Here is a 25,660-nt window from a genome sequence, read left to right on the forward strand (position 1 = left end):
TGAGTTTAAACACATTCACGACCTTTATTTTAATTAAAATAGACAGGACCTGCTCTCGGCAGGGAGGGAGAAAGACTCCAACCCCACAGGGAGCGCGTGGAAGGGTCACTGGCTACTAGACTCCCCCGTGGAAGAGGGATGAGTTCTGGTGTGTTTAGTGAGGGGGAACTTTTAGTAATTTTTATACATTTTCCCCATAACGCTTTTGCCCTAGAATAAATGTATCAGCTGAGGAAGGGCCGTGTGCTAGCTTGTAAAAGCTGGAACATGCTGGGCGTTGTGCTCAGAGCGGAAGCAAAGTGCAGGTGCTGGCTTTTAGACAGATTGGCTTGCTGGGGATATCATGGTGTATGGAAGGGAGCTGTGCAACTTTAAGTGCCTCGGTCAGGAAGTGAGACGGGGTCTCTGTCCAGAGACAGGGGGTGGCTGGAGACTCAAGCCCTGACCTGATGGAGATGGGATAGAGATGCAGTTACCCTGAAACGGTGACAGTCTCCCCTAGAGAAGGGTCACAAACCGCGGCATTAGGATAATTGACGACTAGGACTGGACAAACCCTGGAGACAGACTAAGAAACAAGGAACCAGGCTGCAGCATGGAGGTGCCATGGAGGAGACTAGAACAAGGCTTTGTCACAGCTGGTCTCCGATTCCCTTGAGTTCACGAATCCCCTCCCACTGCTCGCTCCTCTCCCTTCCCAGGGGTATCAGGTTTACTGCAGATCCATTTTCTTGGTGTGCTGCAGCTTGACGTGGTGACTGTGAGGTCTTCATCCAGGTGCGCACAGGCGGCTCCTCCTTGTATTTCAAACCTGTAACCCAGAAGCAATTGGATCTAGAGTCAGTGTGTGCCAGGCACAGAGCGGGGGAGACACTCCAGGTGAGAGAGGGGAGTTGCGCACTCAGCCCCTCAGGATCCCCCTCCCTGCACCAGCCCCAGGCCCCGCTCCCGGCAGGAGGGAACGTTAAAGCAGCCAGTGGGGTATTTCCATCGCCTCTGACCAACACAGAGAAAAAGAGACTCACCGACGGTCAAACTCGGTCCCGTTGGGCCATTTCCAGACCCGGCCCATGTCCTTCCAGAGGCCGATCCAGTGGTCCAGTTTGCCTTTGTATGGCAGCAGGGAACCCTTAGAAACCCAATAAATGCAATCAGCTGTGTTAGACCCAGACTCTGCTGCTCCCCACCTTGGGCAGTGGGGGATTTCTAGAGGCCTCTTCCATGGTTATTGGGTGAAGGGATCAGATATGTATTAGCCCTTCACCTTCCCACGTTCTCTTTTTTGGGGGCTATGGCACCTCCGGGGTGAAGGAGGAATTGAGCTGCAAGGTCACTGTCCGCCCAGCAGCCCCTTCTCAGAGCACAGCAGGGCCAGGAGGGAGAGGGGGCTGCAGGGGGAGGGCAGACAGACCCGCCACCAGGGCAGGTAAGTTGATAGGAAGAGGTGTAAAGCCAGCCTCACCTTCAGCTGGATTCCCTCCGCCCCACCCATGAGGGAACCCTGGGACTGGGCTGAGCTGGGGGGGGGCAGGTTCTCATCCCCTCCAGCCCCAGGCAGCCCATTGGCCTGGAGCTGACTGAGCCGGCCCAGCCCTGCACAGGGGGAGTCTCCCACCTGGGCTCTGGCAAATGCAGGGTCGAGGTGGCTGGAGCCCCAGGTCCAGCCAGGATTCAGCTGCCAGAACCGCACTGACTCTGGCCGCCCAGCCTGGGAGGCACCCGGGCTCCTCTCTGCCCTACAGGGGCTGAGCCCAGCCTGACTCCAGCCCTGTCTGTGGTGCCAGCGATCGCTGGGCTTGGCACAAAGCATCTATCCGGGCTTCTCACCAGCTCCTGCAGATTATCAATCCCAGCCAGGGAGGCAGCGTGTGACGAGCAGAAGCTCCGGCTGTAGGTCCAGTTCCCTTCGGCCTTAGAAAAATAGTAACATTTCCCTTGGATCCGGATCCAGCCGTCCGGGCACCAGGAGGCAGCAGGGGGGCATGGAGGAGGCTGCCCAGATTTTTCCACTGGAAAAAACAAAAACACAAGGGGCTGTGGGGAGGGTGGGGAGAGAAGACGACCTCCCTGATAACCTTTAACCCACTGGCAGGGCTCTCACCCCGATGTGAGACACTGCTTCAGTCCCCCTCTCCCTGGTGAGCAGGGATTGGAGAACAGGGGGTCCCACGGCTCAGGTGGGCGCCCTACTCACTAGATCAGAGGGATTCTAACTCTCTGGCCCAATTAATATTTAATTATTCAATCAAAGCAGAACAACTTCAGCAGGAAATATTGAGGGACACCCCCCCCCATCAGACTGTCCCACAGCTCAGTGGTTGGACACTCCCCTAAAAGGTGGGAGACCCCTGTTCAGATCCTGTCTCCCCTCAGACAGAGGGGACTGGAACTGGGGTCTCACATCCCAGGGAAGGGCCCTACCACTGGGGCAGGGTTAAGGGTGGTGGGTTTTCTTGCCCCCCACCTGTTTCACAGAGGCCGGCAGCCTAAGCACACCTGCCAGACCCCGCCCCACGGGTACAACAGGCCTCTGGGTGCCAAGAGCCAAACTGCAGCTCACGCCCAGAGGCAGAACATGAAGGGCTGAGGGAACTTCTACAGCTAAAGTGTCGTCCCCTGGTGAGCTCAGGCACCCCCAGGGTTCAGTGGCAGCCGGGCAGGCGGTTGGCAGATCACAGGGTGCCTGAAACGGGGACTTCGACCCTTTAGTGCCCTTTGTGGAACGAGACCACGGTGCCTTGGCTCCCCCGCCACAGAATGGGGACAAGGACACATCCCTGCCTCACACGGGCGTGAGGAGAAATCATCGGGGTTGGGAACTTACCTATCAAAGCTGCTACTAGAGCGATGACAACGACCGTCATAACCACGGTTATGGCTCTGAGGACAGCTGGACGTTCCCATAGTGCAGGTTTCCTGGAGCTGGAATTAGCTGGATGACCTGGAAGATAAAAACCTGTTAATGCTCCTGGGGTGACTCAGACCAGAATTATTTGCCATCAGGCTCTGATCTGACACGCACCAGATATTTATTTTGACGTCTTAAATGGTTCTGTCCCACTCTGGACACAAATATTAACTCAAATTCCCATCCAGACTGCGAAGGAGAACATCACTCCCCAAATCACCACTGTGTGGTTAATGAGCTCAATTAATCCCCAGAAAGGACCCTGCAGAATTCAGAGGGATTCGGAGGAGGGTGGAGGATGATCAGTGGCCTGGAAAATCCATGACAAGAGATTGACAAGCCTGGGATTGTTTTGCCATGGAGAGGAGGTGAATGAGGGGGGACAGGATAAACAGTCTCTGCAATATCAGATGGGACAGGAGGCAGACTGGGAGCTTTTGTTGGTAAAGCTGTGGGCAGTCCCTGCACGCCCCCTTGTGGCCTGGTGTGGCACCGTGGGTGCACCCCTCCTTAATTTCCCTTGATTGGCAGTAGTACATTTGCTTTAACAGCCCAAGGCAAGGAGCAGCCAAAACTAATTAAAAAGGGACATGCTGTTTTGTTAATAAGGCTTCAGGACAGGAGCAATTTCAACAGTTTATATGGTCCTCACCTCAGGACCCTGGGTCAGGGATCCCAAATTTAACATCCATAAAACCAGGTTTCAGAGTGGCAGCCGTGTTAGTCTGTAGCCGCAAAAAGAACAGGAGTACTTGTGGCACCTTTGAGACTAACAAACTTATTTGAGCACAAGCTTTTGTGGGCTACAGCCCACTTCATCAGATGCATAGAATGGAACATACAGTAAGAAGATACATATACATACATAGAACATGAAAAGGTGGGAGTTGCCCAACCAACTCTAAGAGGCTAATTAATTAAGATGAGTTATTGTCAGCAGGAGAGGAAAAATCTTTTGTAGTGATAATCAAGATGGCCCATTTCGGACATTTGAAAAGAAGGTGTGAGGATACTTAACATGGGGAAATAGATTCAATTTGTGTAATGACCCAGCCACTCCCAGTCTCTATTCAAGCCCAAGTTAATGGTATCTAGTTTGCATACTAATTCAAGTTCAGCAGTTTCTCATTGGAGTCTGTTTTTGAAGCTTTTCTGTTGCAAAATTGCCACCTTTAAGTCTGTTACTGAGTGACCCGAGAGGTTGAAATGTTCTCCTCTGGTTTTTGAATGTTATGATTCCTGATTTCAGATTTGTGTCCATTTATTCTTTTGCATAGAGACTGTCCAGTTTGGCCAATGTACATGGCAGAGGGGCATTGCTGGCACATGATGGCATATATCACATTGGTAGATGTGCAGGTGAACAAGCCTCTGATGGTGTGGCTGATGTGATTAGGTCCTATGATGGTGTCACTTGAATAGATATGTGGACAGAGTTGGCATCGGGCTTTGTTGCAAGGATAGGTTCCTGGGTTAGTGTTTTTGTTCAGTGATGTGCGGTTGCTGGTGAGTATTTGCTGCAGGTTGGGGGCTGTCTGTAAGTGAGGACTGGCCTGTCTCCCAAGGTCTGTGAGAGTGAGGGATCATCTTTCAGGATAGGTTGTAGATCTTTGATGATGCACTGGAGAAGTTTTAGTTGGAGGCTGAAGGTGACGGCTAGTGGCGTTCTGTTATTTTCTTTGTTGGGCCTGTCCTGTAGTAGGTGACTTCTGAGTACTTTTCTGGCTCTGTCAATCTGTAAAACCAAGTATCGGGCTGATTAGGTTGGTCTCCTAGAGCCTGTAAGAAACTACCACCACCACCTGCTGCAGCCTGCCTGGTTTCTATTCCCCTCGCTCCTTCAGCTCCCTCTTCCAATAGTCCAGGCCTATGGTGCGGTGTGGGTGCCTTGATTACACCTGTTCCAGATGTAGCCTCTTCCCTGTCCCTTAAAGTGGTAGTTATCCCCTTCCCATTGTTCTCCTTGTCTCATAACACAAGAACAAGGGGATATTCAATGAGATTAAAAAGATGGGAAAGGAACTAATTTTTCCAGCAAACGTATAATTAGACTGTGGAACTCACTGCCACATGAACATAAGAACGGATGTACTGGGTCAGACCAAAGGTCCATCTGGCCCAGTATCCTGTCTACCGACAATGGGCAGTGCCAGGTGCCCCAGAGGGAGTGAACCTAACAGGTAATGATCAAGTGATCTCTCTCCTGCCATACATCTCCACCCTCTGACAGACAGAGTGTAGGGACACCATTCCTTACCCATCCTGGCTAATATCCACTAATGGACCTAACCTCCATGAATTTATCCAGTTCTCTTTTAAACCCTGTTATAGTCCTAGCCTTCACAACCTCCTCAGGTAAGGAGTTCCACAAGTTGACGGTGCGCTGTGTGAAGAAGAACTTCCTTTCATTTGTTTTAAACCTGCTGCCTATTAATTTCATTTGGTGACCCCTAGTTCTTGTATTATGGAAATAAGTAAATAACTTTTCCTTATCTACTTTCTCCACATCACTCATGATTTTATATACCTCTATCATATCCCCTTAGTCTCCTCTTTTCCAAGCTGAAAAGTCCTAGCCTCTTTAATCTCTCCTCATATGGGACCTGTTCCAAACCCCTAATCATTTGAGTTGCCCTTCTCTGAACCTTTTCTAGTGCCAGTATATCTTTTTTGAGATGAGGAGACCACATCTGTACACAGTATTCAAGATGTGGGCGTACCATCGATTTATATAAGGGCAATAATATATTCTCCTTCTTATTCTCTATCCCCTTTTTTATGGTTCCTAACATCCTGTTTGCTCCTTTGATTGCCTCTGCACACTGCGTGGACATCTTCAGAGAACTATCCACGATGACTCCAAGATCTTTTTCCAATTTGTTGTAGCTAAATTAGCCCCCATCATATTGTATGTATAGTTGGGGTTATTTTTTCCAATGTGCATTACTTTAAATTTATCCACATTTCATTTGCCATTTTGTTGCCCAATCACTTAGTTTTGTGAGATCATTTTGAAGTTCTGCACAATCTACTTTGGTCTTAACTATCTTGAGCAGTTTAGTGTCATCTGCAAACTTTGCCACCTCACTTTTTCCCCCTTTCTCCAGATCATTTATGAATAAGTTGAATAGGATTGGTCCGAGGACTAATCCTTGGGGAACACCACTAGTTACTCCTCTCCATTATGAGAATTTACCATTAATTCCTACCCTTTGTTCCCTGTCTTTTAACCAGTTCTCAATCCATGAAAGGATCTTCCCTCTTATCCCATGACAATTTAATTTACATAAGAGCCTTTGGTGAGGGACTTTGTCAAAGGCTTTCTGGAAATCTAAGTACACTATGTTCACTGGATCCCCCTTGTCCACATGTTTGTTGACCCCTTTAAAGAACTCTAATAGATTAGTAAGACACGATTTCCCTTTACAGAAACCATGCTGACTTCTGCCCAACAATGTATGTTCTTCTATGTGTCTGACAATTTTATTCTTTACTATTTTTTTGACTAATTTGCCTGGTACCGACGTTAGACTTACCGGTCTGTAATTGCCGGGATCACCTCTAGGGCCCTTTTTAAATATTGGTGTTACATTAGCTATCTTCCAGTTGTTGGGTACAGAGGCCGATTTAAAAGACAGGTTACAAACCCTAGTTAACAGTTCAGCAACTTCATGTTTGAGTTCTTTCAGAACTCTTGGGTCAATGCCATCCGGTGCTGGTGACTTGTTACTGTTAAATTTATCAATTAATTCCAAAACCTCCTCTAGTGACACTTCAATCTGTGACAGTTCCTCAGATTTGTCACCTACAAAAGCCGGCTCAGGTTTGGGAATCTCCCTAACATCCTCAGCCATGAAGACTGAAGCAAAGAATCCATTTAGTTTCTCTGCAATAGCTTTATCGTCTTTAAGCGCTCCTTTTGTATCTCGATCATCCAGGGGCCCCACTGGTTGTTTAGCAGGCTTCCTGCTTCTGATGTACTTAAAAAACATTTTGTTATTACTTTTTGAGTTTTTGGCTGTTCTTCAAACTCCTCTTTGGCTTTTCTTATTACATTTTTACACTTCATTTGGCAGTGTTTATGCTCCTTTCTATTTACCTCACTAGGATCTGACTTCCACTTTTTAAAGGAAGTCTTTTTATCTCTCACTGCTTCTTTTACATGCTTGTTAAGCCATGGTGGCTCTTTTTTAGTTCTTTTACTGTGTTTCTTAATTTGGGGTATACATTTAAGTTGGGCCTCTATTATGGTGTCAGCAAACAGCTTGCAGGGATTTCACTTTAGTCACTGTACCTTTTAATTTCTGTTTAATTAACCCCCTCATTTTTGCATAGCTCCCCTTTTTGAAATTAAATGCCACAGTGTTGGGCTGTTGAGATGGTCTTCCCACCACAGGGACGTTAAATGTTATTATAGTCACTATTTCCAAGCGGTCCTGTTATAGTTACCTCTTGGACCAGCTCCTGCGCTCCACTCAGGACTAAATCTAGAGTTGCCTCTCCCCTTGTGGGTTCCCGTACCAGCTGCTCCATGAAGCAGTCATTTAAAGTATCGAGAAATTTTATCTCTGACTTTGACTCCCTCAGGGAACTGATGGGCAGGATCCCCTGGGAGAATAACATGAGGGGGAAAGGAGTCCAGGAGAGCTGGCTGTATTTTAAAGAATCCTTATTGAGCTTGCCAGGAACAAACCGTCCCGATGTGTAGAAAGAATAGTAAATATGGCAGGCGACCAGCTTGGCTAAACAGTGAAATCCTTGCTGATCTTAAACGCAAAAAAGAAGCTTACAAGAAGTGGAAGATTGGACAAATGACCAGGGAGGAGTATAAAAATATTGCTCAGGCATGCAGGAGTGAAATCAGGAAGGCCAAATCACTCTTGGAGTTGCAGCTAGCAAGAGATGTTAAGAGTAACAAGAAGGGTTTCTTCAGGTATGTTAGCAACAAGAAGGAAGTCAAGGAAAGTGTGGGCCCCTTACTGAATGAGGGAGGCAACCTAGTGACCGAGGATGTGGAAAAAGCTAATGTACTCAATGATTTTTTTGCCTCTGTCTTCATGAAAAAGGTCAGCTCCCAGATTGCTGCACTGGGCAGCACAGTATGGAGAGAAGGTGACCAGCCCTCTGTGGAGAAAAGTGGTTCGGGACTATTTAGAAAAACTGGACGAGCACAAGTCCATGGGGCCGGATGAGCTGCATCCGAGGGTGCTAAAGGAGTTGGCAGATGTGATTGCAGAGCCTTTGGCCATCATCGTTGAAAATTCATGGCGATCGGGGGAGGTCCCGGATGACTGGAAAAAGGCTAATGTCGTGCCCATCTTTAAAAAAGGGAAGGAGGAGGATCCGGGGAACTACAGGCCAGTCAGCCTCACCTCAGTCCCTGGAAAAATCATGCAGCAGGTCCTCAAGGAATCAATTCTGAAGCACGTAGAGGAGAGGAAAGTGATCAGGAACAGTCAGCATGGAGTCACCAAGGGCAAGTCATGCCTGACTAACCTAATTGCCTTCTATGAGGAGATAACTGGGTCTGTGGATGAGGGGAAAGCAGTGGATGTGTTATTCCTTGACTTTAGCAAAGTTTTTGATACGGTCTCCCACCGTATTCTTGACAGCAAGTTAAAGAAGTATGGGCTGAATGAATGGACTATAAGGTGGATAGAAAGCTGGCTAGATCGTAGGGCTCAACGGGTAGTGATCAATGGCTCCATGTCTAGTTGGCAGCCGGTTTCAAGCGGAGTGCCCCAAGGGTCAGTCCTGGGGCCGGTTTTGTTCAATATCTTCATTAATGATCTGGAGGATGGCATGGACTGCACTCTCAGCAAGTTTGCAGATGACACTAAACTGGGAGGAGTGGTAGATACGCTGGAGGGTAGGGATAGGATACAGAGGGACCTAGACAAATTAGAGGATTGTGCCAAAAGAAACCTGATGAGGTTCAACAAGGACAAGTGCAGAGTCCTGCACTTAGGATGGAAGAATCCCATTCAATGTTACAGACTAGGGACCAAGTGGCTAGGCAGCAGTTCTGCAGAAAAGGACCTAGGGGTTACGGTGGACGAGAAGCTGGATATGAGTCAACAGTGTGCTCTTGTTGCCAAGAAGGCTAACGGCATTTTGGGCTGTATAAGTAGGGGCATTACCAGCAGATTGAGGGACCTGATCGTTCCCCTCTATTCGACATTGGTGAGGCCTCACCTGGAGTATAGTGTCCAGTTTTGGGCCCTACACTACAAGAAGGATGTGGAAAAATTGGAAAGAGTCCAGCGGAGGGCAACAAAAATGATTAAGGAGCTGGAGCACATGAGTTTGAGGAGAGGCTGAGGGAACTGGGATTGTTTAGTCTGCAGAAGAGAAGAATGAGGGGGGATTTGATAGCTGCTTTCAACTATCTGAAAGGGGGTTCCAAAGAGGATGGATCTAGACTGTTCTCAGTGGTGGCAGATGACAGAACAAGGAGTAATGGTCTCAAGTTGCAGTGGAGGTGGTTTAGGTTGGATATTAGGAAAAACTTTTTCACTAGGAGGGTGGTGAAGCACTGGAATGGGTTACCTAGGGAGGTGGTGGAATCTCCTTCCTTAGAGGTTTTTTAGGTCAGCTTTGACAAAGCCCTGGCTGGGATAATTTAGTTGGGATTAGGTCCTGCTTTGAGCAGGTAGTTGGACTAGATGACCTCCTGAGGTCCCTTCCAACCCTGATATTCTATGATTCTATGTCCCTTTAATTAAATTCCCGTATTTCAACCAGGTTACCATGAGCGATATCACTCTCCTGAGGATTACACAACAAGATAAAGAACGGATGTTGCTTGAATGCCAGCAAACACCGGGATCATATGCTGCCAGGCTTTGTCGTGCAATGATACCAGATTACTTGCTACTAGCACGGCATGGTCAAGTGTCCTACCATGGAGGACGGAATAAGGCTGCACTGCCCAGAAACCTTCTGCAAAGGCTTTTGGAGTACCTCCAGGAGAGCTTCATGGAGTTGTACTTGGAGGATTTCCGCTCCATCCCCAGACACGTTAACAGACTTTTCCAGTAGCTGTACTGGCCGCGAATACATCCCAAGTCCTCAGGGCAAAGTAATCATTAAAAAACGCTTGCTTTTAAACCCTGTTTTATATTTTAAAAGGTAAACTCACCTGAGGTCCCTTCCATTGGGTCATGGTCTTGGATACTGCCTTGGGAGGGTATTTCACTCAGGTTGAGAAAAAGATCCTGGCTGTTGGGGAGAACGGAGTGCTGTGTGCTCTCCGCAAGCTTGTCCTCCACCTCCTCCTCCTCTTCCCCGTCCGCAGAATCCTCAGGTGTGGCTGAGATTACCCCCACCTCAGAATCCACGGTCAGAGGTGGGGTAGTGATGGCGGCCCCCCCTAGAACTGCATGCAGCTAAGCATAGAAGCGGCATGTCCGCGGCTCTGACCCGGAGTGACCGTTTGCCTCCTTTGTTTTTTGATAGGCTTGTCTGAGTTCCTTGACTTTCACACAGCACTGATCTGAGTCCCTATTGTGGCCTCTCTCCATCATGCCCTTTGAGATTTTTTCAAAAGTTTTGGCATTTCGTCTTTTCGAACGTAGTTCTGCTAGCACTGAATCCTCTCCCCATATAGCGATCAGATCCAGTACCTCCCGTACGGTCCATGCTGGTGCTCTTTTTCGATTAGCGGCCTGCATGGTTACCTGTGCTGATGAGCTCTGAGTGGTCACCTGTGCGCTCCACGCTGGGCAAACAGGAAATAAAATTCAAAAGTTCACGAGGCTTTTCCTGTCTACCTGGCCAGTGCATCCGAGTTCAGATTGCTGTCCAGAGCAGTCACAATGGTGCACTGTGGGATAGCTCCCGGAAATCAATACCATCGAATTGTGGCCACACTAACCCTAATTTGAAATGGCAATATCGATTTCGGCGCTACTCCCCTCGTTGGGGAGGAGTACAGAAATCGATTTTAAGAGCCCTTTATTTCGAAATAAATGGCTTCATTGTATGGACGGGTGCAGGGTTAATTCGATTAAACGCTGCTAAATTTGAATTAAACTCACAGTGTAGACCAGGCCTTAGAGAAGTCTCCGTCCGATCCACATGCTCCTCTGCAGCAGTCGGCTTTCCCCCATCTCCTAGTTTAAAAACTGCTCTGCAACCTCTTTAATGTTAAGTGCCAGCAGTCTGGTTCCACTTTTGGTTTAGGTGGAGCCCATCCTTCCTGTATCACAAAAGTTTCCCCAGTTCCTAATGAATCTAAACCCTTCCTCTCTACACCTTCGTCTCATCCACGTATTGAGACTCTGAAGCTCTGCCTGCCTACCTGGCCCTGCGCGTGGAACTGGGAGCATTTCTGAGAATGCCACCATAGAGGTCCTGGATTTCAATCTCTTCCCTAGCAGCCTAAATTTGGCCTCCAGGACATCTCTCCTACCCTTCCCTATGTCATTGGTACCTACATGTACCACGACCACCGGCTCCTCCCCAGCACTACACATAAGTCTGTCCAGATGCCTCGAGAGATCCGCAACCTTCGCACCAGGCAGGCAAGTCACCATACGGTTCTCCCGGTCATCACAAACCCAGCTATCTACGCTTCTAATGATCGAATCTCCCATTACTAACACCTGCCTTTTCCTAGTGACTGGAGTTCCCTCCCCTGGAAGAGGTAACCTCAGTGCGAGAGGCAACCCCAGCACCATCTGGAAGGAGGGTCCCAACTATAGGAAGGTTTCCCTCCACTCCCGTTGACTGCTCTGCTTCCCTGGGCCTTTCATCCTCCTCAACAGCGCAGGGGCTGTCTGACCGGAGATGGGACAATTCTACAGTGTCCCGGAAAGCCTCATCAACATACCGCTCTGCCTCCCTTAGCTCCTCCAGTTCCGCCACCCTGGCCTCCAAAGCCCGTACGCGGTCTCTGAGGGCCAGGAGCTCCTTGCACCGAATGCACACACAAGCCACCCGCCCACAGGGCAGGTAATCATACATGCTACCATAGGCATGCGCACGGGGTGTGCCGGGTGTGCCCCAGCACACCCTAATGCCCTCTCAGAAGCAGCCAGCACAGCACCATGTCTCTGGGGCTCGGGGGAGGGTTGCTCCAGGCACTGCTCCCCACAGCTCCCATTGGCCGGGAACGGGGAACTGCGGCCAATGGGAGCTTCGGGGGAGGTACCTGGAGGCGTGGCAAGGGCAGCGTGCAGAGCCCTGTGCCGCCCGCCCTCTCCCCGGGGGCTGCACGGGGACGTGGTGAGCGGCGTGGGGCCCTGGCAGGCAGGGAGCGCGCCACTACGGGTAAGCCGCACCAGGCTGGAGCCCAAACCCCTCTTGCACCCCGCCCCCCGTCCCTGCCTGTACCCTGTTGAGCCGGGCTCCCCTTCCCCAGGGCCGGGCCCGGCTGCTTTAACAGCCCCATGTGCACTGGCAGCTTCTCACCCAGCAGCTTCAACACAGCCGCTTAAAGTGGCCAGTGGAGCTCACAGGGGCACTGCTGCAGCCCCCCCCCAGGCAGCTGCCCCCCTCCAGCGGGCTCCCAGCACTGGCAGCGGGGCCGGGCACCGCCTGGGGGGGTCAGGCCGCCCCCGAGCCCAGCCCACCTTAAGTGGGGCCTGGGAGCCAGTGAGCCCGGAGCAGGGGGCAAGCCCGGCCCACAGGACCCCCCAGAGCCCGGCTGCGAGCTCAGCTCCACGGCGCTGTTCGGGGGCTCTGGCCTGGCTCCCTCGGCCTTGAATCCAGCTCCAGGAGCAGCCTGGCCCCACTGCGATCCGCCCTGGCTGCCTCTTCCTGGCCTGGCCCCAAGTGCCCAGCCTGGCCCTCTCTGCCCAGCCCCCGAGCCTTCCTGCCGGGACGGGGGAGCACAGATCCCCAGCCCATGGCCTGCCTGCAAACAACCTACCCTACTGCACCCCAACTCCCTGCCCCCTGCCCCTCCGCCACCCCCACCCCCTGCCCTGAGCCCCCTCCTGTGCCCTGGCCCCCCAACCCCCTGCCCTGAGCCCCCTGCCTGCACTTCGCACCCCAACCCCCTGCCCTGAGCCCTCTCCTGCCCCCCAATCCCCTGCCCTGAGCCCCCTGCCTGCACTTCACACCCCAACCCCCTGCCCTGAGCCCCCTCCTGCTCCTGCCCCCCAACTCCCTGCCCTGAGCCCCCTCCTGGCCCCGGCCCCCTAATCCCCTGCCCTGAGCCCCCTCCTGCCCCCCAACTCCCTGCCCTGAGCCCCCTGCCTGCACCTCTTACCCCAACCCCCTGCCATGAGCCCCCTGCCTGCACCCCAACTCCCTGCCCTGGGCCCCCTGTCTGCACCCCAACTCCCTGCCCTGGGCCCCCTGTCTGCACCCTGTACCCCTCCTGCCCGCCAACTCCCTGTCCTGAGCCCCCTGCCACACCCCTCCTGCCCCCAACCCCCTGCCCTGAGCCCCCTGCCTGCACCCTGTACCCTCCTGCCCCCCAACTCCCTGTCTTGAGCCCCCTGCCACACCCCTCCTCTGCCCCAATCCCTTGCCCTGAGCCCCTTCCTGCACACCACATCCCCACACACACCCCGCACCCCCTCCCACACCCCAACCTTTATGATGTTCGCCTTTAAAAAAAAGAAAATTCCCTGGATGCACACCCTAATTAAATGTGCTGGCACGCCTATGCATGCCACACTCAGCGCAATAAACTGGATAGCCCCCACTCTGCTGCTGGGCTTCTGCCTGCATGGTCTCCTAGTTAGTGAAAGGGTTTTGTTTAAATCAAGGAGTTTTGAATGTTCTTTAGTTTATAGTTTTACAGAACAGCAAGGGGTCCTTGCCCCCTTCCCACTCCCCTTCCAAAGTCTCTTTTGAAACTCCCTGTTAGCAGCCCCTGTTCGCAAAGCTCGAAATTGATCAAAGGAATTTAGGAAAGTTAAAAAAGGATTGAGCATTTATATGGTTAACACAAATATCCAGAGTTGTCATAATTAACAGCCAAAGGTTGGCAGGAACATTGGAAGAGCTCCTGCGTCCCAGGGAGAGTGAATCCAGGGAACCCCTGCTGGAGTTCAGTCTTCACAAATCCTCTTCCCTAGCGCCCAGAGCCACATCTGAGGGTGTCATAACTTTAAAGGGAAGGGTAACAGCCCTCCTGTGTACAATACTATAAAATCCCTCCTGGCCAGAGACTCCAAAATCCTTTTACCTGTAAAGGGTTAAGAAGCTCAAGTATCCTGGCTGACACCTGACCCAAAGGACCAATAAGGGGACAGGATACTTTCAAATCGGGGGGGGGGGGGGGGAGGGGGGAGGCTTTTGTTTGTGCTCTTTGGTTTGGTGGGAGTTCGCTCTTGGGACTAAGAGGGAGCAGACATCAATCCAGGCTCTCCAAATCTTCTGAACAAGTCTCTCATATTTCAAACTTGTAAATAACAGCCAAGCAAGGTGTGTTAGGTTTATCTTTGTTTTCTCAACTTGTAAATGTACCTTTTGCTAGAGTGTTTACCTCTGTTTGCTGTAACTTTGAACCTAAGGCTAGAGGGGGTTCCTCTGGGCTCTTTGAATTGAACTACCCTGTAAAGTTATTTTCCATCCTGATTGTACAGAGATGATTTTTACCTTTCTTTCTTTAATTAAAAGCCTTCTTTTTAAGAACCTGATTGATTTTTCCTTGTTTTAAGATCCAAGGGGTTTTGGATCGGTGTTCACCAGGGAATTGGTGGAGGAGTCTCTCAAGGCTACCCAAGGAAGGGAGTTAGCACTTGGGAGTGGTGGCAGCAATACCAGATCTAAGCTGGTAGTTAGAAGTTTTCATGCAGGCCCCCACATCTGTACCCTAAAGTTCAGAGTGGGGAAGGAACCTTGACAGAGGGTATGATACATGCACTGGCAAAACACAAATGAATGTGCTGTGGCCACAGGCAGCTACACCTGCTCCTGGCCATGCACGAAGGCAAGGCTCTGCGTGTGTTATGAGTGCAAACACCACAGCTCACACACTGGAAGGACAAACAAACAGAAGGCAAGAGCAGTGACAGGAGCGACCCAGGGAGACGTGAGCCAAACGTTTAAGGGGACAGAACATGTGCAGTCCTAAAAACCATATGCACAAGTGCAGCACAAGCTGAGTCCATTGGAGTAATACAGCCTCTGCTGCATGGGGTGGGGGACGAAAGACAGCTACACCCACCTCTAAAAGGCATCTCTTCCCACCAGCCTGTTCCCAGGCAGGGAAGCTCCAGTTACCTGGTTCTCCCCCACTCTTCAAGTCTATGGCATTGGTAAGAGGCTGTCCAGGGGGATCTGCTTCTGCTCCCTCCCACATCTCTTCTCTCAGTGAGGCAGCGGTGGGTGCTGGACTCTGATCAATTTGGAGCCAGGTTTCAGAGTAGCAGCCGTATTAGTCTGTATCTGCAAAAAGAACAGGAGTACTTGTAGCACCTTAGAGACTAACAAATGTATTTGAGTGTAAGATTTCGTAGGCTACAGCCCACTTCATCGGATGCATAGAATGGAACATATAGTGAGGAGATATATATACATACAGAGAACATGAAAAGGTGGGCGTTGCCCTACCAACTCTACGAGGCTAATTAATTAAGATGAACTGTTGTCAGCAGGAGAAATAAAAACTTTTGTAGTGATAATTAAAATAGCCCATTTAAGACAGTTTGACAAGATACTTAACTTGGGGGAAACAGATTCAATGTGTGTAATGGCTCAGCCATTCCCAGTCTCTATTTAAGCCTAAATTGATAGTATCTAGTTTGCATATCAATTCAAGTTCAGCAGTTTCTCATTTTTGAAGCTTTTCTGTTGCAAAATTGCCACCTTTAAATCTGTTACTGAGTGACCAGAGAGGTTGAAGTGATCTCCTACTGGTTTTTGAATGTTATGATTCCTGATGTCAGATTTGTGTCTATTTGTGTGCCTCTCTAATCTCCCTTTGCATTTCATCATCACTATCACTGTCCTGGTCAGCTGGTCGATAATAGATCCCTACTGTTATATTCTTATTAGAGCATGAAATTACTATCCATAGAGATTCTATAGAATATGTGGATTCACTTAAGATTTTTACTTCATTTGCTTCTACATTTTCTTTCACATATAGTGCCACTCCCCCTACCCGGTATGACCTGTTCTGTCCTTCTGATATATTTTGTACCCAGGAATGATCGTGTCCCATTAATTGTCCTCAGTCCACCAGGTTTCTGTGATGCCTATTACATCAATATCCTCCTTTAACACAAGGCACTCTAGTTCACCCATCCTATTATTTAGACTTCTAGCATTTGCGTACAAGCACTTTAAAAATGTGTCACTGTTTATTTGTCTGTACTTTTCTGAAGTGTTCGATTCTTTATGTGAAGGTTTCTTGTCTGATCTGGCCCTTACATTATCTTCTTCCATCCTCTGTTCCTGACTATAACCTAGAGAATCTCTATCAATAGACTCTCCTCTTAGGCCTGGTCTACACTACGAGTTTAGGTTGACTTTAGCATCATTAAATCGAATTAAGCCTGGACACGTTCACACGACGAAGCCCTTTCTTTCGACTTAAGGGGCCCTTTAAACCGGTTTCTTTACTCCATCTCCGACGAGGCGATTAGTGATAAAATCGGCCTTAACGGGTCAGAATTGGGGTAGCGTGGACGGAATTCGACGTTATTGGCCTCCAGGAGCTATCCCACAGTGCTTCATTGTGACTGCTCTGGACAGCACTCTCAACTCAGATGCACTGACCAGGTAGACAGGAAAAGCCCCGCGAACTTTTTAATTTCATTTCCTGTTTGCCCAGCGTGGAGAGCACAGGTGACCACGCAGAGCTCATCAGCACAGGTAACCGTGATGGAGTCCCAAGATCGCAAAAGAGCTCCAGCATGGACCGAATGGGAGGTACGGGATCTGCTCGCCATATGGGGAGATGAATCAGAGCTAGCTGAACTCCGTAGCAGTAGATGAAATGGCAAAATATTAGAAAACTTCTCAAAGGCCATGAAGGACAGAGGCCATAACAGGGACGCACAGCAGTACCGCGTGAAAATTAAGGAGCTAAGGCAAGCCTACCACAAAGCCAGAGAAGCAAACGGAAGGTCCGGGGCACAGCCGCAAACATGCCGCTTCTACGCGGAGCTGCATGCCATTCTAGGGGGTGCAGCCACCACTACCCCAACCGTGTGCTATGACTCCCTCACTGGAGAAACACACAGGGAAGAGGGTTCGGGGTACGAGGAAGAGGAGGATGAAGATAATGTGGATAGCTCACAACAGCAAGGAAGCAGAGAAACCGTTTTCCCCAACAGCCAGGATATGTTTATCACCCTGGACCTGGAGCCAGTAACCCCCGAACTCACCCAAGGCGTGTTCCCAGACCCTGAGGGCACTAGGGACCTCTGGTGAGTGTACCTTTGTAAATATTACACATGGTTTAAAAGCAAGCGTGTTTAATGATTAATTTGCTCTGGCAATCGCGGTCAGTACAGCTACTGGAAAAGTCTGTTAACATGTATGGGGATGGAGCGGAAATCCTCCAGGGACATCTCCAGAAAGCTCTCCTTCATGTACTCCCAAAGCCTTTGCAAAAGGTTTCTGGGGAAGGCTGCCTTATCCCGTCCGCCATGGTAGGACACTTTACCACGCCAGGCCAGTAGCATGTAGTCTGGAAACATTGCATAACAAACCATGGCAGCGTATGGTCCCGGTGTTTGCTGGCATGCAGACAACATCCATTCCTTATCGCTCTTTGTTATCCTCAGGAGAGTGATATCATTCATGGTCACCTGGTTGAAATGGGGTGATTTTATTAAGGGGACATTCAGAGGTGCCCGTTCCTGCTTTGCAGAACGGGAATGTTCCCCGCTGTTAGCCACGCGGTGGGGGGGATGGGTGAAGTGATCATCCCAGAGAACTGGGTGTTGGGGGGGGGGGGTTAGTTGGGTTTGTGCTGCATGTTAACCCGGGAACCGCAGCCCCTCCTTTTACATTGCAAACCTATTTTAAATGGCCAACCCAACAGGTGCTTGGTATGGGAAATGAGGGCACTACAGTTTGAAACCATTCCCACATGTTAAGAAGGTGAAAAAAACCAAAAGACTGTGGCTTACCATGGCTGCCTGCAAGCCAAAATCTGTTGCCTGGCACTGCGTGAGTGATCTCTCACACCAAACCGGCAGGCCCTCAATATAAAAGAAAAATGCGACCTTGTAACGAAAGCACATGTGCTGTGTAATGTGAACAGCAAAAGTTAACATGAAAGAGTGTACCCATTGTTCTCTAAAATGTGTCTTTTTTAACCATCTCTCCCTTCTCCTCCACCAGCTGCAAATGTTTCTCCTTCAGAGGCTAGTGAAGATTAGAAGGAGAAAACGGCGGACTCGGGATGACATGTTCACGGAGCTCCGGATGTCCTCCCACGCTGAAAGAGCACAGCATAATGCGTGGAGGCAGTCAATGTCAGACTACAGAAAAGCACAATATGAACGAGAGGAGAGGTGGCGGGCTGAATCGCGGGATGAACAGAGCAAGTGGCGGGCTGAAGATGATAGGTGGCGTCAGCTTGCAGACAGAAGGCAAGAGTCGATGCTCCGGCTGCTGGAGCATCAAACTGATATGCTCCAGCGTATGGTTGAGCTGCAGGAAAGGCAGCAGGAGCAGAGACCGCCGCTACACTCCCCCACTCATCCCGGGCTACCCTGGCAATTATCCCCCTAGTTGTGTGATGAATTAATAAAGAATGCATGAATGTGAAGTAACAATGACTTTATTGCCTCTGCAAGCGGTGCTCGAAGGGGGAGGATAGGGTGGGGTTTTTGGTTTACAGGGAAGTAGAGTGAACCGGGGGAGGGGGGCGGCGGAGGGTTCATCAAGGAGAAACAAACAGAAGTCTCACACCGTAGCCTGGCCAGTCACAAAACTTGTTTTCAAAGCTTCTCTGACGCGCACCACGCCCTGCTGTGCTCTTCTAACCGCCCTGGTGTCTGGCTGCGTGTAATCAGCGGCCAGGCGATGTGCCTCAACCTCCCACCCCGCCATAAATGTCTCCCCCTTACTCTCACAGATATTGTGGAGCGCACAGCAGGCAGCAATAACAATGGGGATATTCTTTTCGCTGAGGTCTGAGCGAGTCAGTAAACTGCGCCAGCGCGCTTTTAAACGTCCAAATGCACATTCCACCACCATTCGGCACTTGCTCAGCCTGTAGTTGAACAGGTCCTGACTACTATCCAGGCTGCCTGTGTACGGCTTCACGAGCCATGGCATTAAGGGGTAGGCTGGGTCCCCAAGGATAACGATAGGCATTTCAACATCCCCAACGGTTATTTTCTGGTCCGGGAAGAAAGTCCCTTCCTCCAGCTTTTGAAACAGACCAGAGTTCCTGAAGACGCGAGCATCATGTACCTTTCCCGGCCATCGCACGTTGAAATTGGTGAAACGTCCCTTGTGATCCACCGGGGCTTGCAGCAGCATTGAAAAGTACCCTTTGTGGTTTATGTAGTCGATGGCTTGGTGCTCCGGTGCCAAGATAGACGGAACCCATATCCCTATCGCCCCACCACAGTTTGGGAATCCCATTTCTGCAAAACCATCCACTATAGCCTGCACGTTTCCCAGAGTCACTACCCTTGATATCACCAGGTCTTTCATTGCCATGGCAACTTAGATCACAGCAGCCCCCACAGTAGATTTGCCCACTCCAAATTGATTCCTGACTGACCGGTAGCTGTCTGGCATTGCAAGCTTCCACAGGGCTATCGCCACTCGCTTCTCAACTGTGAGGGGTGCTCTCATCCTGGTATTCTGGCGCTTCAGGGCAAGGGAAAGCAAGTCACAAAGTTCCATGAAAGTGCCCTTACGCATGCGAAAGTTTCGCAGCCACTGGGAATCGTCCCACAGCTGCAGCATGATGCCGTCCCACCAGTCTGTGCTTGTTTCCCGGGCCCAGAATCGGCGTTCCACGGCATGAACCTGCCCCAGTAACACCATGATTTGCACATTGCTGGGGCCTGTACTTTGTGAGAGGTCTATGTCCATGTCAATTTCCTCATCACTCTCATCGCCGCGCTGCAATCGCCTCCTCGCCTGGTCCGGGTTTCGCCTTGGCATGTCCTGGCTCTGCATATACTCCAGGACAATACGCGTGGTGTTCACAGTGCTCATAATTGCCGCGGTGATCTAAGTGGGCTCCATGATCCCAGTGCTATGGCGTCTGGTCTGAAAAAAGGCGCGAAACTAGTATCTGACAGACGGAGGGAGGGAGGGAGGGGCAAGTGACGACATGGCGTACAGGTACAGGGAATTAAAATCAACGAAGGTGGCTGTGCATCAGGGAGAAACACAAACAACTGTCACACAGAATGGCCCCCCCCAAAGATTGAACTCAAAACCCTGGGTTTGGCAGGCTGTTGATTTCACGGAGGGAGGGGGAAGCAAATGAATACAGAACAAATCTATTTTTTACATCTTAAGCTGGCAGACGATGGTGCAGCATGACTGATAGCCCTCGGCATCTTCTGGATGCTTGGCAGAAAATACTAGGCGCTTGGCAGAAAATAGCATACTACGACTGATAGCCATCATCGTCGAGACTGCCCAGGTGCCCATGATTGACAGCCACTGCAGTACGATGACGACGGATACCAGTCGTAATATACCATCTTCTACCAAAAGGCAAGGGGCTGCTGCTGTGTGCAATGCAGCCCCACGTTTGCCAGTCCCATGTCTGCCAGCACCCAGATCGCCGATGAAGGCTACCAGTCATACTGCACCGTCTACTGCCAAAAGGCAATTAGCTGCTGCTTTGTAGCAATGCAGTACCACGTCTGCCGGCACCCAGAGGACATATGGTGACGGTGAGCTGAGCGGGCTCCATGCTTGGCGTGGTATGTTGTCTGCACAGGTAACCCAGGTAAAAAGGCGTGAATCGATTGTCTGCCGTTGCTCTGATGGAGGGAGAGGTGCCTGACGACATGTACCCAGAACCCCCCGAGACACTGTTTTGCATCATTCAGGCATTGGGATCTCAACCCAGAATTCCAATGAGCGGCGGAGATTGCGGGAACTGTGGGATAGCTACCCATAGTGCAATGCTCTGGAAGTCGACGCTAGCCTCGGTACTGTGGACGCGGTCCGCTGACTTCATGCACTTAGAGCATTTTATGTGGGGACACACACAATCAGCTGTATACAACCGATTTCTATAAAACCGGCTTCTATAAATTCGACCTAATTTTGTAGTGTAGACATAGAGAAGTCTCTGTCCGATGCACATGCTCCTCTGCAGCAGTCGGCTTTCCTCCATCTCCTAGTTTAAAAACTGCTCTGCAACCTTTTTAATGTTAAGTGCCAGCAGTCTGGTTCCACTTTGGTTTAGGTGGAGCCCATCTTTCCTGTATCACAAAAGTTTCCCCAGTTCCTAATGAATGTAAACCCCTCCTCTCTACACCATCGTCTCATCCACGCATTGAGACTCTGAAGCTCTGCCTGCCTATCTGGCCCTGCGCGTGGAACTGGGAGCATTTCTGAGAATGCCACCATAGAGGTCCTGGATTTCAGTCTCTTTCCTAGCAACCTAAATTTGGCCTCCAGAACGTCTCTCCTATCCTTCCCTATGTCATTGGTACCTACATGTACCACGACCACCGGCTCCTCCCCAGCACTACACATAAGTCTATCCAGATGCCTTGAGAAATCTGCAACCTTCGCACCAGGCAGGCAAGTCACCATACGGTTCTCCCGGTCATCACAAACCCAGCTATCTATGTTTCTAATGATCGAATCTCCCATTACTAACACCTGCCTTTTCCTAGTGACTGGAGTTCCCTCCCCTGGGAGAGTTAACCTCAATGCGAAAGGATACCCCAACACCATCTGGAAGGAGGGTCCCAACTATAGGAAGGTTTCCCTCTGCTACCGTTGACTGCTCTGTTTCCTTGGGCCTTTCATCCTCCTCAACAGCGCAGGGGCTCTCTGACCGGAGGTGAGACAATTCCACAGTGTCCCGGAAAGCCTCATCAACATACCTCTCAGCCTCCCTTAGCTCCTCCAGTTCCGCACCCTGGCCTCCAAAACCCATACGCGGTCTCTGAGGGCCAGGAGCTCCTTGCACCGAATGCACACATATGCCACCCGCCCACAGGGCGGGTAATCATACATGCAACACTCAGCGTAATAAACTGGATAGCCCCCACTCTGCTGCTGGGCTTCTGCCTGCGTGGTCTCCTAGTTAATGAAAGGGTTTTGTTTAAATCAAGGATTTTTGAATGTTCTTTAGTTTATAGTTTTACAGAACAGCAAGGGGCCCTTGCCCCCTTCCCACTCCCCTTCCAAACTCTCTTGCGAAACTCCCTGTTAGCAGCCCCTGTCCATTTATTCTTTTACGTAGAGACTGACCAGTTTGGCTAATGTACATGGCAGAGGGGCATTGCTGGCACATGATGACGTATATCACATTGGTAGATGTGCAGGTGAATGAGCTTTGCGAACAGGGGCTGGTGAGAATTTGTTACAGGTTGTCTGTAAGCGAGGACTGGCCTGTCCCTCACTCTCACAGATCTTGGGAGACAGACCTGTCCTCGCTTACACTCCCACCTTTTCATGTTCTCTGTATGTATATATATCTCCTCACTATATGTTCCATTCCATGTGTCTGATGAAGTGGGCTGTTGCCCACGAAAACTTATGCTCAAATAAACTTGTTAGTCTCTAAGGTGCCACAAGTATTCCTGTTATTTTAGTGGAAATTTAAAATCTGGTTAATTTAAATCAATCTGCCCTGATCCCTCCCACCCATATACTGACAGCTCTGAGGGGTGGGGATTTGCATGGGGCTGGGGCCCCCCAGCCATGCACTGACAACTCTGGAAGCGGAGCAGGGGCGGGGGGCCTCTGCGTATGGCGTGGTAGTCCATTATTTTTGGTCAAGGTCCACATTTCTTGGTCAAGGTGTAATAAAGATCCAGACGCCAGAGAAAATACAAAAAACCCCCAATGATAATAAGTAAATAAAAAGATTTCACAGTCCATTCAAAAGTGTCTGGAGATCCGGATTGGCCTGTGGTTCGCTTATGGACTACCCCGGTGTAGGGCTTGGAGGGATGCACGTCAGCCCACCCCCCACCCCGCACTGACAGCTCTGGGGGCTAGGTGTGGTTGGGGGCTCTGCATGGGTTGGGGGGGCAGACTCCCCCTCCCCGCACTGAGAGCTATGGGGGCTAGGTGTGTGTGTGGGGGGGCTCTGCATGGGTTGGGGGGGGGCAGACTCCCCCTCCCCACACTGAGAGCTCTGGGACCGGGCGGGGCTGTTTGGGCTCCCGATTACGCACACCCAGGGCTACAGCTGCACGTGCTGCCCCAGGCTCACGTGCTCCCGCCCCAGGTCCGGGCTGAGCTCCCCGCGGTCACCGCACTGGTCGCTGGGCCCGGCCCGTGTTCCCCGCGGGCGGCTCGGGCGGTTCCCCTCCCGCACCAAGGGCCGCCATTGCTCCAGTAGTTCCGGAGCCCCCCGCGTCTGCTTCCTTTCCCCCTTCCAGCCGCCCCCCCTAGGGTGACCAGATCACCCAGGTGAAATATCGGGACGCCGCGCCGGGGGGGGGGGGGGGGGGCGCAAAAAAAAAAAAAAAACCGCCGGAGCTCCACGCCCCGCCCCCCCACCAGCTTGCCTCCGCCTGTCTCGGAGACACTCTGCCACAGCTCAGCCGCCGTAGGCCCATGCCCGCCCTGCTTGCCCCCCCCAACACACACACAGACACCGGTCACCCCTTCCCAGGCTGGGGGCTGCTCCGGCTGCCGGCGTGCAGGGCCGGGCTGGAGGGGGCCGGGCAGCGCTGGGCGCGGAGAGCGGCGCTACGACGCGGCGTTTGCGGGCCTGGGCTGGACTCGGCTGCCGGCGGAGGGGCCCTGGGGCGGCTCGAGAGGCAGGCGAGGTCCCGGGAAGACGCGTGGCCGCGGAGGGGCTGAGCTCCTGCCGCGCCTCGGGAACCCCTGGCGCGGCAGCTGCAAACGCGTCTCGCTCGCCCCAGCCCAGGCCGGGCCCCTCCCGCCGCCGCCGCTCACTACCCAGCCCAGTGCGCCTCATCCCTGCGGCGGGACGGGCAGGGGACCGGCTCCCCCACCCGCTGAGGAAGAGGCTCTGCGCGCCAGCGGCCAAGCTCCGGCTTCCGGTCCCTCTTCAGTCACCCGCCCCACACGCTGAGCCAGCTGCGGCCAGGGGAGCAGACCGAGCTGGCTGCAGCGTGCCCAGAGAGTGCTTGGGGAAGAGGCGGGGTCAGGGCAGGGATTTGGGGAGGGATCCAATGGGGGAAGAAGGGGGCAGAGTTGGGGCGGCGGGGGGGGTGCAAGCGCCGGAGCGGAGGGCAAAAGTGTTTGTTTGTCCAGTGTCCCGGCCGAACATCAGTCGGGACGCGGGACAAACAAACAGATATCGGGACAGTCCCGATAAAATCGGGACGTCTGGTCACCCTAGCCCCCGCCCCGCCGCCAGGACCGGGGAATGGGGCAACAGCCTCTGCCCCCTCCAGCCTCCCCTTCTCCTGTCTCCGGCGGGGCCCTGCTCCCCCCCAATGGGCCCAGCCCCGCTAGCTCCGGCCGGCTGCGTCACCTCCCCCAGCCGCAGCTCCCGGGACCGGGCAGGAGCCGCCAGCAGCCCGAACCAAAGGTTCAGCGGGCGGATGTCTGGGGGTAGCTGCGTCCCTGCAGCTGCCCTGCCCCGGCTCGGAGACACGCGCTGCCCGGCCCTCACCTGAGACCCGAACCGGCGGCCCGAGGCCTGGCAGACCCGGAGCCCTGCGCAGTACAGCAATCGCCTCCTGCGTGCACAGCCCCCAACAACGTGACCGCCCCAAAGCAAGGTCCGACCCTCTCACCCCTTTCTGATTGGCTCGACTCTGACTTGGAGCCCAGCAGCGCTGGTAAGGGGGACCCCGCGCCTAGGAAGTACGTCCCGCCGTCGCTCCCTACCAGGGAGATCCCCTGACCACAAGCCAGGGCCCGCACTGCCGGACCCGTCTTCCCCGCCCCCAGCGCTCTGTGCACACTGAGGAAAAGGAGGCAGATTGGAAAACAATCCCGGCTGCACATATCAAATGATGGGGGTGTAAATTAGCTGTTACCGCTCAAGAAAGATTTTGGAGTCACTGAGCAGATGTTTTCAAAGAACTAGCTACAATGTGCAGTGGCCGACAAAACAGCTAACAGCCTGTTAGGAATGGGAGAGATATTTTCTGTTTTATCATAATGCCACTCTATAAATCCAGGGCACACCCACACCTTCCGTACTGCATGCAATCCTGGTAGCTCCATCTCAAAAGTGATATTTTAGAATTGGAAATGGTACAGAGAAGGGTGACAAAAATGACTGGGGTGTGGAACAGCTTCCATATGAGGAGAGCTTAAAAAGACTGGGATTGTTCTGCTTTGAAAAAAAAAAAAGAGAGAACTAAGCAGGGATATGATAGGGGTCTATAAAATCATGCATGTTGGAGAAAAAGTATTATTTACCCCTTCGCATAATACAAGAACCAGGGGTCACGCAATGACGCTACAGGCAGCAGGTTAAAAACAAACCTAAGGAACTACTTCACACAATGCATAGTCAACCTGTGGAACTCATTGCCAGGGGATATTGTGAAGGCCAAGACTATAACTGGGTTCAAAAAAGCATTAGATACATTCATGGAGGATGGGTCCATCAATGGCTATTAGCTAAGATGGTCCGGGACACAGTCCCATGCTCTGGGTGTCCCTATGCCTCTGACTGCCGGATGCTGGGACTGGACAGGTCATTCAGTAATGGCCTTGTTCTGTTCATTCCCTCTG

General features: G+C 51.6%; 1 protein-coding gene across 8 annotated transcripts; it reads right to left on the reverse strand.

The window, feature by feature from the left end:
• LOC101949210 (C-type lectin domain family 2 member D-like) lies at positions 1 to 24,864 on the reverse strand. 8 transcript variants are annotated; one of them, XM_065564249.1, is made up of 8 exons: positions 24,585 to 24,672; positions 17,953 to 18,024; positions 17,530 to 17,628; positions 15,092 to 15,256; positions 2,825 to 2,941; positions 1,828 to 2,009; positions 1,026 to 1,129; positions 1 to 811 (listed from the first exon to the last, which is right to left on the reverse strand). In XM_065564249.1, the coding sequence occupies exons 4-8, from the start codon at positions 15,168 to 15,170 to the stop codon at positions 661 to 663; spliced, it is 633 nt and encodes a 210-aa protein (XP_065420321.1). In that variant the 5' UTR covers positions 15,171 to 15,256; positions 17,530 to 17,628; positions 17,953 to 18,024; positions 24,585 to 24,672; the 3' UTR covers positions 1 to 660. The 8 variants fall into 8 exon arrangements, with proteins under 8 accessions (XP_065420321.1, XP_065420323.1, XP_065420322.1 ...); XM_065564251.1 differs by lacking the exon at positions 17,530 to 17,628; XM_065564250.1 differs by lacking the exons at positions 17,530 to 17,628; positions 17,953 to 18,024; positions 24,585 to 24,672 and adding an exon at positions 24,709 to 24,864.
• Between the last annotated feature and the right edge of the window lie 796 nt (positions 24,865 to 25,660).

Source organism: Chrysemys picta, chromosome 12 (genome assembly GCF_011386835.1).
Source record: "Chrysemys picta bellii isolate R12L10 chromosome 12, ASM1138683v2, whole genome shotgun sequence".
Taxonomy (NCBI): domain Eukaryota; kingdom Metazoa; phylum Chordata; order Testudines; family Emydidae; genus Chrysemys; species Chrysemys picta.

Bases quoted from the DNA above. Each gene is read 5' to 3' on its own strand.
- LOC101949210 (XM_065564250.1), bottom strand. From the start codon at position 15,170: ATGTGGGAGGGAGCAGAAGCAGATCCCCCTGGACAGCCTCTTACCAAT. The intron at 2,010-2,824 runs GTAAGTTCCCAA...TGTTTTTTCCAG, and splicing joins TCTAGTAGCAGCTTTGATAG to TGGAAAAATCTGGGCAGCCT. The intron at 812-1,025 runs GTGAGTCTCTTT...TCTGGGTTACAG, and splicing joins GGGACCGAGTTTGACCGTCG to GTTTGAAATACAAGGAGGAG.